The 14,598-nt window shown below is 45.9% G+C and overlaps 1 protein-coding gene across 1 annotated transcript in view; it reads right to left on the reverse strand.

The window, feature by feature from the left end:
• The window catches only part of pnpla2 (patatin-like phospholipase domain containing 2), a 33,905-nt gene extending 19,624 nt beyond the window's left edge, over positions 1–14,281 (reverse strand). Inside the window, exons 1-3 of the mRNA XM_042301979.1 lie at positions 13,680–14,281; positions 13,147–13,379; positions 8,622–8,687 (exon numbers count right to left, since the gene is read on the reverse strand). Coding sequence (XP_042157913.1) covers positions 8,622–8,687; positions 13,147–13,379; positions 13,680–13,866 — 486 coding nt within the window. The 5' untranslated portion in view covers positions 13,867–14,281. The remainder of the gene's footprint in view (positions 1–8,621; positions 8,688–13,146; positions 13,380–13,679) is intronic.
• Positions 14,282–14,598: the final 317 nt, after the last annotated feature.

The raw sequence follows: 14,598 nt of genomic DNA on the forward strand, positions 1-14,598 counted from the left end.
CCTGAAGGTACCACGTTCATCTGTACAAACAATAGTACGCAAGTATAAACACCATGGGACCAAGCAGCCGTCATACCGCTCAGGAAGGAGACGAGTTCTGTCTCCTAGATATGAACGTACTTTGGTGAGAAAAGTGCAAATCAATCCCAGAACAACAGCAAAGGACCTTGTGAAGATGCTGGAGGAAACAGGTACAAAAGTATCTATATCCACAGTAAAACAAGTCCTATATCGACATAACCTGAAAGGCCACTCAGCAAGGAAGAAGCAACTGCTCCAAAACCACCATAAAAAAGCCAGACTATGGTTTGCACATGGGGACAAAGATCATACTTTTTGGAGAAATGTCCTCTGGTCTGATGAAACAAAAATAGAACTGTTTGGCCATAATGACCATCGTTATGTTTGGAGGAAAACATAGCGGCTTGCAAGCCGAAGAACACCATCCCAACCGTGAAGCACGGGGGTGGCAGCATGATGTTGTGGGGGTGATTTGCTGCAGGAGGGACTGGTGCACTTAAAATAGATGGCATCATGAGGGAGGGAAATGATCTGGACATTTTGAAGCAACATCTCAAGACATCAGTCAGGAAGTTAAAGCTTGGTCGCAATTGGGTCTTCCAAATGGACAATGACCCCAAACATACTTCCAAAGTTGTGGCAAAATGGCTTAAGGACAACAAAGTCAATGTATTGGAGTGGCCATCACAAAGCCTTGACCTCAATCCTAATGAAAATTTGTGGGCAGAACTGAAAAAGCGTGTGCGAGCAAGGAGGCCTACAAACCTGACTCTGTTACACCAGCTCTATCTGGAGGAATGGGCCAAAATTCAACCAACTTATTGTGGGAAGCTTGTGGAAGGCTACCCGAAACAATTGACCCAAGTTAAACAATTTAAAGGCAATGCTACCAAATACTAATTGAGTGTATGTAGACTTCTGACCCCCTGGGAATGTGATTAAAGAAATAAAAGCTGAAATAAATCCTTCTCTCTACTATTATTCTGACATTTCACATTCTTGGGTGTACATGGTAACAACACACTAGAGTGTATATGGTAACAACACACTAGAGTGTATATGGTAACAACACACTAGAGTGTATATGGTAACAACACACTAGAGTGTACAGTGCCTTGCGAAAGTATTCGGCCCCCTTGAACTTTGCGACCTTTTGCCACATTTCAGGCTTCAAACATAAAGATATAAAACTGTATTTTTTTGTGAAGAATCAACAACAAGTGGGACACAATCATGAAGTGGAACAACATTTATTGGATATTTCAAACTTTTTTAACAAATCAAAAACTGAAAAATTGGGCGTGCAGAATTATTCAGCCCCTTTACTTTCAGTGCAGCAAACTCTCTCCAGAAGTTCAGTGAGGATCTCTGAATGATCAAATGTTGACCTAAATGACTAATGATGATAAATACAATCCACCTGTGTGTAATCAAGTCTCCGTATAAATGCACCTGCACTGTGATAGTCTCAGAGGTCCGTTAAAAGCGCAGAGAGCATCATGAAGAACAAGGAACACACCAGGCAGGTCCGAGATACTGTTGTGAAGAAGTTTAAAGCCGGATTTGGATACAAAAAGATTTCCCAAGCGTTAAACATCCCAAGGAGCACTGTGCAAGCGATAATATTGAAATGGAAGGAGTATCAGACCACTGCAAATCTACCAAGACCTGGCCGTCCCTCTAAACTTTCAGCTCATACAAGGAGAAGACTGATCAGAGATGCAGCCAAGAGGCCCATGATCACTCTGGATGAACTGCAGAGATCTACAGCTGAGGTGGGAGACTCTGTCCATAGGACAACAATCAGTCGTATATTGCACAAATCTGGCCTTTATGGAAGAGTGGCAAGAAGAAAGCCATTTCTTAAAGATATCCATAAAAAGTGTTGTTTAAAGTTTGCCACAAGCCACCTGGGAGACACATCAAACATGTGGAAGAAGGTGCTCTGGTCAGATGAAACCAAAATTGAACTTTTTGGCAACAATGCAAAACGTTATGTTTGGCGTAAAAGCAACACAGCTCATCACCCTGAACACACTATCCCCACTGTCAAACATGGTGGTGGCAGCATCATGGTTTGGGCCTGCTTTTCTTCAGCAGGGACAGGGAAGATGGTTAAAATTGATGGGAAGATGGATGGAGCCAAATAAAGGACCATTCTGGAAGAAAACCTGATGGAGTCTGCAAAAGACCTGAGACTGGGACGGAGATTTGTCTTCCAACAAGACAATGATCCAAAACATAAAGCAAAATCTACAATGGAATGGTTCAAAAATAAACATATCCAGGTGTTAGAATGGCCAAGTCAAAGTCCAGACCTGAATCCAATCGAGAATCTGTGGAAAGAACTGAAAACTGCTGTTCACAAATGCTCTCCATCCAACCTCACTGAGCTCGAGCTGTTTTGCAAGGAGGAATGGGAAAAAATGTCAGTCTCTCGATGTGCAAAACTGATAGAGACATACCCCAAGCGACTTACAGCTGTAATCGCAGCAAAAGGTGGCGCTACAAAGTATTAACTTAAGGGGGCTGAATAATTTTGTACGCCCAATTTTTCAGTTTTTGATTTGTTAAAAAAGTTTGAAATATCCAATAAATGTCGTTCCACTTCATGATTGTGTCCCACTTGTTGTTGATTCTTCACAAAAAAATACAGTTTTATATCTTTATGTTTGAAACCTGAAATGTGGCAAAAGGTCGCAAAGTTCAAGGGGGCCGAATACTTTCGCAAGGCACTGTATATGGTAACAACACACTAGAGTGTATATGGTAACAACACACTAGAGTGTATATGGTAAAAGTGCTTGTGGGAGGCATGTGATGTGATGTCAATTGATAGTGTCTATAGTGACGTCGGGCCCAGTGTCCCGCCAGCACGAGGCCAGCAGAGGACAACCTTGAGACCTCTGCCAACACAGTCATAAATCTGGCACTGTCACATTGGTGCTCAGGCCCGGAGTTCATACACACACACACACACACACACACACACACACACACACACACACACACACACACACACACACAACACACTAGCACTTCCCAAAGGCCAAAGAGAAACACTGATGTCAAATGTAATCTAATCCTTGTTAGAAAGTTAGCTAGGTTTCTGGCCAAAACATTACTGTGTGGAACTGTGCCTTTATGACTTTAGTCTAAATTGACAATGATTGAGCTGTATAGTCAAAGCCAAATCACATGTCACGTCATTCAAGAGTCAGAACAGATGGAAAGAAACCTAACATTACAGAAATAGAGCAAGAGGCACCAAGAGACAGACAGGAGAGGGAGGGTAGAGGAGGAGAAGAGACAGACAGGAGAGGGAGGGTAGAGGAGGAGAAGAGACAGACAGGAGAGGGAGGGTAGAGGAGGAGAAGAGACAGACAGGACCTCTGCCAGAGGAGGAGAAGAGACAGACAGGAGAGGGAGGTAAAAGAGACAGACAGGAGAGGGAGGGTAGGGAGGAGAAGAGACAGACAGGAGAGGGAGGGTAGAGGAGGAGAAGAGACAGACAGGAGAGGGAGGGTAGAGGAGGAGAAGAGACAGACAGGAGAGGGTAGAGGAGGAGAAGAGACAGACAGGAGAGGGTAAGGAGAGAAGAGACAGACAGGAGAGGGTAGAGGAGGAGAAGAGACAGACAGGAGAGGATAGAGGAGAAGAAGAGACAGACAGGAGAGGATAGAGGAGGAGAAGAGACAGACAGGAGAGGGAGGGTAGAGGAGGAGAAGAGACAGACAGGAGAGGGTAGAGGAGGAGAAGAGACAGGAGAGGATAGAGGAGGAGAAGAGACAGGAGAGGATAGAGGAGGAGAAGAGACAGGAGAGGGTAGAGGAGGAGAAGAGACAGACAGGAGAGGGAGGGTAGAGGAGGAGAAGAGACAGACAGGAGAGAGAGGATGAGAAGAGACAGACAGGAGAGGGTAGAGGAGGAGAAGAGACAGACAGGAGAGGGTAGAGGAGGAGAAGAGACAGACAGGAGAGGGTAGAGGAGGAGAAGAGACAGACAGGAGAGGGTAGAGGAGGAGAAGAGACAGACAGGAGAGGGTAGGGAGGAGAAGAGACAGGAGAGGATAGAGGAGGAGAAGAGACAGACAGGAGAGGGTAGAGGAGGAGAAGAGACAGACAGGAGAGGATAGAGGAGGAGAAGAGACAGACAGGAGAGGGAGGAGGAGAAGAGACAGACAGGAGAGGATGAGGAGGAGAAGAGACAGGAGAGGGAGGGTAGAGGAGGAGAAGAGACAGACAGGAGAGGGAGGGTAGAGGAGGAGAAGAGACAGACAGGAGAGGGTAGAGGAGGAGAAGAGACAGACAGGAGAGGGTAGAGGAGGAGAAGAGACAGACAGGAGAGGATAGAGGAGGAGAAGAGACAGACAGGAGAGGGTAGAGGAGGAGAAGAGACAGACAGGAGAGGGAGGGTAGAGGAGGAGAAGAGACAGACAGGAGGGAGGGTAGAGGAGGAGAAGAGACAGACAGGAGAGGGGTAGAGGAGGAGAAGAGACAGACAGGAGAGGGAGGGTAGAGGAGGAGAAGAGACAGACAGGAGAGGGAGGGTAGAGGAGGAGAAGAGACAGACAGGAGAGGGTAGAGGAGAGAAGAGACAGACAGGAGAGGATAAAGGAGGAGAAGAGACAGACAGGAGAGGGTAGAGGAGGAGAAGAGACAGACAGGAGAGGGAGGGTAGAGGAGGAGAAGAGACAGACAGGAGAGGGAGGGTAGAGGAGGAGAAGAGACAGACAGGAGAGGATAGAGGAGGAGAAGAGACAGACAGGAGAGGGTAGAGGAGGAGAAGAGACAGACAGGAGAGGGAGGGTAGAGGAGGAGAAGAGACAGACAGGAGAGGGTAGAGGAGGAGAAGAGACAGACAGGAGAGGGAGGGTAGAGGAGGAGAAGAGACAGACAGGAGAGGGTAGAGGAGAAGAAGAGACAGACAGGAGAGGATAGAGGAGGAGAAGAGACAGACAGGAGAGGATAGAGGAGGAGAAGAGACAGACAGGAGAGGATAGAGGAGGAGAAGAGACAGACAGGAGACAGACAGGAGAGGATAGAGGAGGAGAAGAGACAGACAGGAGAGGATAGAGGAGGAGAAGAGACAGACAGGAGAGGATAGAGGAGGAGAAGAGACAGACAGGAGAGGATAGAGGAGGAGAAGAGACAGACAGGAGAGGGTAGAGGAGGAGAAGAGACAGACAGGAGAGGATAGAGGAGGAGAAGAGACAGACAGGAGAGGGAGGGTAGAGGAGGAGAAGAAACAGACAGGAGAGGGTAGAGGAGGAGAAGAGACAGACAGGAGAGGGAGGGTAGAGGAGGAGAAGAGACAGACAGGAGAGGATAGAGGAGGAGAAGAGACAGACAGGAGAGGGTAGAGGAGGAGAAGAGACAGACAGGAGAGGGTAGAGGAGGAGAAGAGACAGACAGGAGAGGGAGGGTAGAGGAGGAGAAGAGACAGACAGGAGAGGGTAGAGGAGGAGAAGAGACAGACAGGAGAGGGTAGAGGAGGAGAAGAGACAGACAGGAGAGGGAGGGTAGAGGAGGAGAAGAGACAGACAGACAGGAGAGGATAGAGGAGGAGAAGAGACAGACAGGAGAGGGTAGAGGAGGAGAAGAGACAGACAGGAGAGGGAGGGTAGAGGAGGAGAAGAGACAGACAGGAGAGGGTAGAGGAGGAGAAGAGACAAGAGAGGATAGAGGAGGAGACAGACAGGAGAGGGTAGAGGAAGAGAAGAGACAGACAGGAGAGGGAGGGTAGGGAGGAGAAGAGACAGACAGGAGAGGGTAGAGGAGGAGAAGAGACAGACAGGAGAGGATAGAGGAGGAGAAGAGACAGACAGGAGAGGGAGGGTAGAGGAGGAGAAGAGACAGACAGGAGAGGGTAGAGGAGGAGAAGAGACAGACAGGAGAGGATAGAGGAGGAGAAGAGACAGACAGGAGAGGGTAGAGGAAGAGAAGAGACAGACAGGAGAGGGAGGGTAGAGGAGGAGAAGAGACAGACAGGAGAGGGAGGGTAGAGGAGGAGAAGAGACAGACAGGAGAGGGTAGAGGAGGAGAAGAGACAGACAGGAGAGGGTAGAGGAGGAGAAGAGACAGACAGGAGAGGGTAGAGGAGGAGAAGAGACAGACAGGAGAGGGTAGAGGAGGAGAAGAGACAGACAGGAGAGGGATAGAGGAGGAGAAGAGACAGACAGGAGAGGGTAGAGGAGGAGAAGAGACAGACAGGAGAGGGAGGGTAGAGGAGGAGAAGAGACAGACAGGAGAGGGTAGAGGAGGAGAAGAGACAGACAGGAGAGGGTAGAGGAGGAGAAGAGACAGACAGGAGAGGGTAGAGGAAGAGAAGAGACAGACAGGAGAGGGTAGAGGAGGAGAAGAGACAGACAGGAGAGGGTAGAGGAGGGTAGAGACAGACAGGAGAGGGTAGAGGAGGAGAAGAGACAGACAGGAGAGGGTAGAGGAGAAGAATAGAGACAGGAGGGGTAGAGGAGAGAAGAGACAGACAGGAGAGGGAGGGTAGAGGAGGAGAAGAGACAGACAGGAGAGGGTAGAGGAGGAGAAGAGACAGACAGGAGAGGGAGGGTAGAGGAGGAGAAGAGACAGACAGGAGAGGGAGGGTAGAGGAGGAGAAGAGACAGACAGGAGAGGGTAGAGGAGGAGAAGAGACAGACAGGAGAGGGTAGAGGAGGAGAAGAGACAGACAGGAGAGGATAGAGGAGGAGAAGAGACAGACAGGAGAGGATAGAGGAGGAGAAGAGACAGACAGGAGAGGGAGGGTAGAGGAGGAGAAGAGACAGACAGGAGAGGGTAGAGGAGGAGAAGAGACAGACAGGAGAGGATAGAGGAGGAGAAGAGACAGACAGGAGAGGGAGGGTAGAGGAGGAGAAGAGACAGACAGGAGAGAGTAGAGGAGGAGAAGAGACAGACAGGAGAGGATAGAGGAGGAGAAGAGACAGACAGGAGAGGGAGGGTAGAGGAGGAGAAGAGACAGACAGGAGAGGATAGAGGAGGAGAAGAGACAGACAGGAGAGGATAGAGGAGGAGAAGAGACAGACAGGAGAGGGTAGAGGAAGAGAAGAGACAGACAGGAGAGGGAGGGTAGAGGAGGAGAAGAGACAGACAGGAGAGGGAGGGTAGAGGAGGAGAAGAGACAGACAGGAGAGGGTAGAGGAGGAGAAGAGACAGACAGGAGAGGATAGAGGAGGAGAAGAGACAGACAGGAGAGGGTAGAGGAGGAGAAGAGACAGACAGGAGAGGGTAGAGGAGGAGAAGAGACAGACAGGAGAGGATAGAGGAGGAGAAGAGACAGACAGGAGAGGATAGAGGAGGAGAAGAGACAGACAGGAGAGGGAGGGTAGAGGAGGAGAAGAGACAGACAGGAGAGGGTAGAGGAAGAGAAGAGACAGACAGGAGAGGGTAGAGGAGGAGAAGAGACAGACAGGAGAGGGTAGAGGAAGAGAAGAGACAGACAGGAGAGGGTAGAGGAGGAGAAGAGACAGACAGGAGAGGGTAGAGGAGGGTAGAGACAGACAGGAGAGGGTAGAGGAGAGAAGAGACAGACAGGAGAGGGTAGAGGAGAAGAAGAGACAGACAGGAGAGGGTAGAGGAGGAGAAGAGACAGACAGGAGAGGGAGGGTAGAGGAGGAGAAGAGACAGACAGGAGGGGTAGAGGAGGAGAAGAGACAGACAGGAGAGGGAGGGTAGAGGAGGAGAAGAGACAGACAGGGAGGGTTAGAGGAGGAGAAGAGACAGACAGGAGAGGGTAGAGGAGGAGAAGAGACAGACAGGAGAGGGTAGAGGAGGAGAAGAGACAGACAGGAGAGGATAGAGGAGGAGAAGAGACAGACAGGAGAGGGAGGGTAGAGGAGGAGAAGAGACAGACAGGAGAGGGTAGAGGAGGAGAAGAGACAGACAGGAGAGGATAGAGGAGGAGAAGAGACAGACAGGGAGGGTTCAGCGAGAGCAGGAGGGTAGAGACAGACAGGAGAGGGAGGGTAGAGGAGGAGAAGAGACAGACAGGGAGGGTTCAGCGAGAGCAGGAGTAGAGAACTGTCTCTCCCTGAGCCAAGGAAGAAGGACAACAACAATACAAGGAAACCATAGTCAGGGAACGGGATTAAAGGTCAATAGGCTGGACGAACTTTGAGCTTGACCAATCACAGTGAGGAAAAGGGAGAGCTTGACCAATAAGAGTCAAGGAGAGGGGAGAGCCAACAATTAATTTTGAAAACGATCACATCTGTTCTAAAACGGTCACTACTGACATCAGCTGGTCTTTCTCAAAACTCATGTTTTGCACCATACGTTTGTTTGGAGACAGAAAAATATCTCTTTTGAAATGGTGCTCCGTATGTTTGTGTTGTGTAGAATCCACTTGATAAATGATAACAAGAGTTCCCACTATATGGCCAAGATGGAAAACCAGAATGGGCTATATTATAAACATCAAAAAATTCAATACACTTTTCTGGTCTTAATTTAAAGGTTAAAATGTAGGCATAAGGTTCGCAGTGTGGTTAGGGTTTAAACATCAGATTCTATGAAGAGAAATTGTAAAACTTCGGGCTTGCACATTGGCCAGATAGTGACAACCAATAAGAAGGGAGTTGTACTCACCACACCCTGCAGTGTCGGGGGGATCAGTCCACAGTACACAGGGATGTAGGCACTGCAGACACAGGCCTAGATCAGAACACAACATGTTATTATGAGTCTAGGACACAGACACAGGCCTGGATCAGAACAGACACAGGCCTAGAGCAGAACACAACACATTATTATGAGTCTAGGACACAGACACAGGCCTGATCAGATCAGAACAGACACAGGCCTGGATCAGAACACAACACATTATTATGAGTCTAGGACACAGACACAGGCTTAGAGCAGAACAGACACAGGCCTAGAGCAGAACAGACACATTATTATGAGTCTAGGACACAGACACAGGCCTAGATCAGAACACAACATGTTATTATGAGTCTAGGACACAGACACAGGCCTAGAGCAGAACAGACACAGGCCTAGATCAGAACACAACACATTATTATGAGTCTAGGACACAGACACAGGCCTAGGTCAGAACACAACATGTTATTATGAGTCTAGGACACACACACGCAGGCACGCACACACACACACACACACACACATTATTATTGTTAGACAACATCACAACACAAATGAGAACATGTGTGTGTGTGTGTGTGTGTGTGTGTGTGTGTGTGTGTTTGTGTGTACTGTGTGTGTGTGTGTGTGTGTGTGTGTGTGTGTGTTGTTTGTGTACTTGTGGCACAATTTCCTGGTCTTGCGTGTCAATGTCTCGATCGGTGACATCGTAATGGAACGTCTCAGTATTTACTGCCTGCTGGTTTCAGTTCAGAAGATACTTTGGCTCTAGGTGAGTCCTTGGGACACTCACATGCATTAGGTCAATGAGTCAGTGGGAGTATCGATATCTGGGTTATATGGCTATGAGATGTTTAATGATCTGTGTCTGTCTCAATAACAGTTAGCCTATACCTACATTTCTCAGTATTTAATGCAAATCAGCTTCAATTCACAAGATCATTTTATACAGCAAGTCAATGTTTTAAAACTCTCACCTGCACTTAGCATTATGAATATGAGATGTTTCGTGTCAGTCTCAAAACGAGCTCTCTATTGGCCGCTTTCCCAAACAGAAGTTAAAGCTAGTCTGGACTAAAAAAAATCCCTTCCAATAGTAATCTCTCAGACAGACTGACAAAGAAGTTACCATAGAACTGTCCTGACTAGTGGCGGTCACGAAATTTCATCAGCCGGTGATTGTCAAGCAAATAACTGGTCAGTGTCACGGTAGTTAATTAACATAAACACATTTAGCATCTCCTGGACTCCACAGACAGACATAGACTAAAAGCCACTTTAAAAAGTCTAATAAATCCATGTAATATAGCCTAAACCTTCACAATAAACCCATTATTTATTTTAGACCGGTCTAAAGAAGCATGATAATAGAAAATGTCGTCTAACAGAACATAATAACATACTCTGAGTTGTCTGTTTGTTAGGTCCTGATCTGGCTATGCCACATGGCTGTGGGCACCAGTTCATTTAGCAGACAAGATTTGCTTAGAATTCCATGGCATTATTTTGAACATTATTTTATATTATGAAGAATACAATTGAACAAAGCTGAATAAAATCTTAATATTTTCTCCAAACGATTTGAGGGATTGTGCAGCTGGGGCTATTCTGTGTTGGAGCGGTTAGGAGAGAAATAGGTCCTATGCTTCATTTAAAGTTATTAATGTAACTTTAGTTGTTCTACAAACGTTGGCCTATATGTTTTGATGTTTAATACATTGTAAGGCTGCACGATGAGACTCTAATGAGAGTTAGAAAAAAAAGTCACTTGAAAGGCATGAGCTCTGCTTAGTTTTTTTTTTTACACAGGCTGTACACACTCCAATAGTCACTCATTCACAATTTGACAAACCCTTGATAATGTGTCGAATATCACGGTGGCATCCCCTTTGTGGCCGCAATGCCCCCTAAAAAACCATGCCTTTGTGGCCGCAATGCCCCCTAAAAAACCATCCCCTTTGTGGCCGCAATGCCCCCATAAAAACCATCCCCTTTGTGGCCGCAATGCCCCTAAAAACCATCCCCTTTGTGCCGCAATGCCCCTTAAAAAACCATCCCCTTTGTGGCCGCAATGCCCCCTAAAAAACCATGCCTTTTGTGGCCTGGAGAGCTGTGTTGTGGCCTTCTCCATTTGAGTGTTTTGCAATCCGAAGCGTCAGTAACGCGGCTCTCCATCATGTGATTGGGTCTTTCTGACAGGCTACAACTGCGCGCGTCCTTATCCGATTCCGTAGCACATATGGAAGATGTGTCAGCCAACAAGATGAGTAAGTCCTAACGAACAGCAAAAGCACTAGTCTATGTCAATCTACTATCACCCATGGGACAAAAGTCGACCTATTCAATTCTGTGCGAGAAATAAATATTCCAAACATATTCTGGGACAGTGGTGGGATGCGATTGACCCCACATTATCTTCCCCTAAACGTGAAACAATATTTAAAAAGTTTAAATTAAAAATTAAAATAAATAAAATGTTTGCCAAATTAGGCTCTACACTCCGTTGTAAAGCAGATTATTGTTCTTAAATGTAATAAGTTATTTGGCTACTTTAGGTGTGATACTAACCTTATTAAAACATATAGGTCTGTGGGTTAGGCTTCATGAGGTGTGATACTAACCTTATTAAAACGTATAGGCCTATGGGTTAGGCTTCATGAGGTGTGATACTAACCTTATTAAAACGTATAGGCCTATGGGTTAGGCTTCATGAGGTGTGCGACTATGATTTGAACAAGTAGCAACAAAAAAAGGCATTGTTTCTTTTGCTGGGCATCCTTCACAAGTGATAATATATCATTCACAAGTGATAGGCTAATATTGTCACCCATCAGACTATTCTTGATTTAATCTTGTCTTTACATATACTAAATAGTATACAGTTTAAGCAAAATATATTTCAACTAATTTTTTCCACAATTCCTGACATTTAATCCTAGTAAAAATTCCCTGTCTCTCATAGGTCAGTTAGGATTCCCTTTATTTATTTTAATCATGTTAAATGTCAGAATAATAGTAGAGAGAATTATTTATTTCAGCTTTTATTTCTTTCATCTCATGCCCAGTGGGTCAGAAGTTTACATACACTCAAATAGTATTTGGTAGCATTCCTGACTGATGTCTTGAGATGTTGCTTCAATATATCCACATCATTTTCCTACCTCATGATGCCATCTATTTTGTGAAGTGCACCAGTCCCTCCTGCAGCAAAACACCCCCACAACATGATGCTGCCACCCCTGTGCTTCACGGTTGGGATGGTGTCCTTCGGCTTGCAAGCCTCCCCCTTTTTCCTCCAAACATAACGATGGTCAATATGGCCAAACAGCAGTGGCTTCTTCCTTGCTGAGCGGCCTTTCAGGTTATGTAGATATAGGACTCGTTTTACTGTGGATATCGATACTTTTGTACCTGTGGCCTCCCTCATCTTCACAAGGTCCTTTGCTGTTGTTCTGAGATTGTTATTGACCAAATACTTATTTTCCACCATAATTTGCAAATAAATTCATTAAAAATCCTACAATGTGATTTTCTGGATTTTTTTCCAATTTTGTCTGTCATAGTTGAAGTGTACCTATGATGAAAATTACAGGCCTCTCTCAGCTTTTTAAGTGGGAAAACTTGCACAATTGGTGGCTGACTAAATACTTTTTTGCCCCACTGTACATAGAGAATGGAGGACGCTTTCCCATTGTTCATTTTTATGCCAGCCAGGTAGGCTATATTCCTGTTGTAAAGAGAAGCAATGTGCTTCATATTAGTAATGTTGAGAAATAAATATAGAACATGTATCTGTTGGGATCCTCCTCTTTTTATTAGAGGCCATCACTCTTTTTCTCATGTTTTCTCATGCAATTGCATAGCCTATAGAAATGTTGTGCAACATGAGCTCATGAGTTCTCATGAAATGTTCGATTAGATTTACGATTACATTTGCAGTGATGTCAGAGTGATTAGAGGGACAACAGAGTGCTGAGTACCAGGCAGTTAGCCAGTTTGGCAGGATACTAATGACCAGCAGCAGCATCAGAGCTTGAAGAAGCCTAATTAAAGTGACTAAACAGGTGAACGTGGAACTTGACTGCCTTCATGATTCGTGACCGCCAGTGTGGCGGTAATACGGTCACCACAACAGCCCTAGTCATGATACAACGGGATGTGTCAGATAACAAGCAGCATTAGTTCAGGTGCTTTGGAAAAATCACGATTTTGCAACTGTTAGCTTCTTTAGATTTTTGGAAGGGGAGGGGACATTTAGACTTGCAAAGAGAGAGGGTGGAGCTCCCTTGTTCCGGTTCCAATCTCTTCTGGACCCAGAACTTAATCAACCACCTGACAAATTACGCAAAATGTTTGTTCTGGGTTAACCTGAGATTATTTCAATAGAATAGAATCTCCATGGAGAATGGTTTTTTTTTAGTCCAGGATCAGGCTTAATCTGTGTCTGGGAAACCAGTCCTATGTGTCTCAATGGTAATTTATTCCGATCAGAACATGTTTTTTGGACCCTCACCTGCACCAGCTCCTCCTTGCTGTTGAAGTGGGACACCAAGACATTCTCTCCGTCGGTCACCCTGGTCAGTGATATGCCCAGCCTCCCTGTGGCTCTGTGGTGGGAATCGGGTGGCAGGGTTTTATACAGCATGTTACGCATGATCTTTACCAGGTTGAAGGACGGATGCATAGGACCCAGGAAACGTTTCCGGGCATCCTTAGCCACATCAATGATGTTGGCACCTGCCTCACCTGATGAGGAATTCAGGAAGATGACAGAATATTGTTATTATACAGTATGTCACAAATCATTAGACCTGCGTGTGTATGGTAACGTTATGTCGTGACGTCATAATGGGCGTTTCTATTGTTGGCACAACTGGAAAAACCTGAATGTGTTTTCATTTTCACAAGGTTGCCATCAAGCAAAACAGGGTGGGTAACAGTAGCCAATCAACATGCAAAGACGGGGCGGACAGCAAAGACAAGCACGAAACTGACTCACAGTCAAATTGTGATGTAATAATTAGAGTAAAGTTCAGCACTGCCTACCTAAACACGCTCCGGTGACCAGCGCAGATGCGGTGAGCGCCCCTGCCGATGCCCCGTATATGTGGCGGGCGTTGTGGACTAGAAAAGGACACTGTTCCAGTAGACAACTCGCTACACCAATATGATAGATCCCCAAGAAACCACAACCTGCAAAGGAAATGTTCCACGTAGAATCTAGAGGAAACATAGCTAGCCACTATCTGAGAGACAGTCGACTGAAAAGACAGAAAGCTCTGCAAAAGTTCACAACTAGTTATCTAAAGTGCTGGTAATACCACAGTCTTTGAATGTTCACAATGTGTGTAAAATTTCAGCTATTGGTAGTTGTTGTCCCCTTGTCGTTCCCTGAGCGATCTGTCTGTTTTCATATAGTTCAACACTTGACTGACTGTCAACAAGTTGATTGTCTTTCTGTTCTTGAAGACATCTTCACCATTCCCTTCCTCACACGTTTATTCTTTTTGTAAGACAATTGCCTGTTGTTCGATAGTAACGTATTTGTCCAAAAAACAATCACTTTATCCAGGTGAAAACTGTTCAACATCTGTCATTGAAAGTTGTGTCCCCTCTCTGGCACTTTCGTTCTTCTCTGTCGCATTTGTGTACACAGCGAGGAGGAAGGGCGTGATGTTTTATCGCAATGTCCAATCAGAATCTGTATCCCTGAAACACCCGTCCTATCAGTGGCTGAGTTCCATGTGACGGTCTCCTGACCCCCTATCTGCCGTCACTCAGAATATCTTGGATTTTCTGAGAGGGGCTTTTCAGTGTCCCCGTTTGTCACCTGTCCCTGTCGCATTTTGACTATATCTTCTCTTACTCTTGAATGAAATTGGTCAACAGATTACTTACATAATTTTATTTTAACTTGAGACAATAATAAGTTCATACTCTCGTCATACTCAGGAATCTAATTGCT

This window comes from Oncorhynchus tshawytscha, linkage group LG19, assembly GCF_018296145.1.
Source record: "Oncorhynchus tshawytscha isolate Ot180627B linkage group LG19, Otsh_v2.0, whole genome shotgun sequence".
NCBI classification, from domain to species: Eukaryota; Metazoa; Chordata; class Actinopteri; order Salmoniformes; family Salmonidae; genus Oncorhynchus; species Oncorhynchus tshawytscha.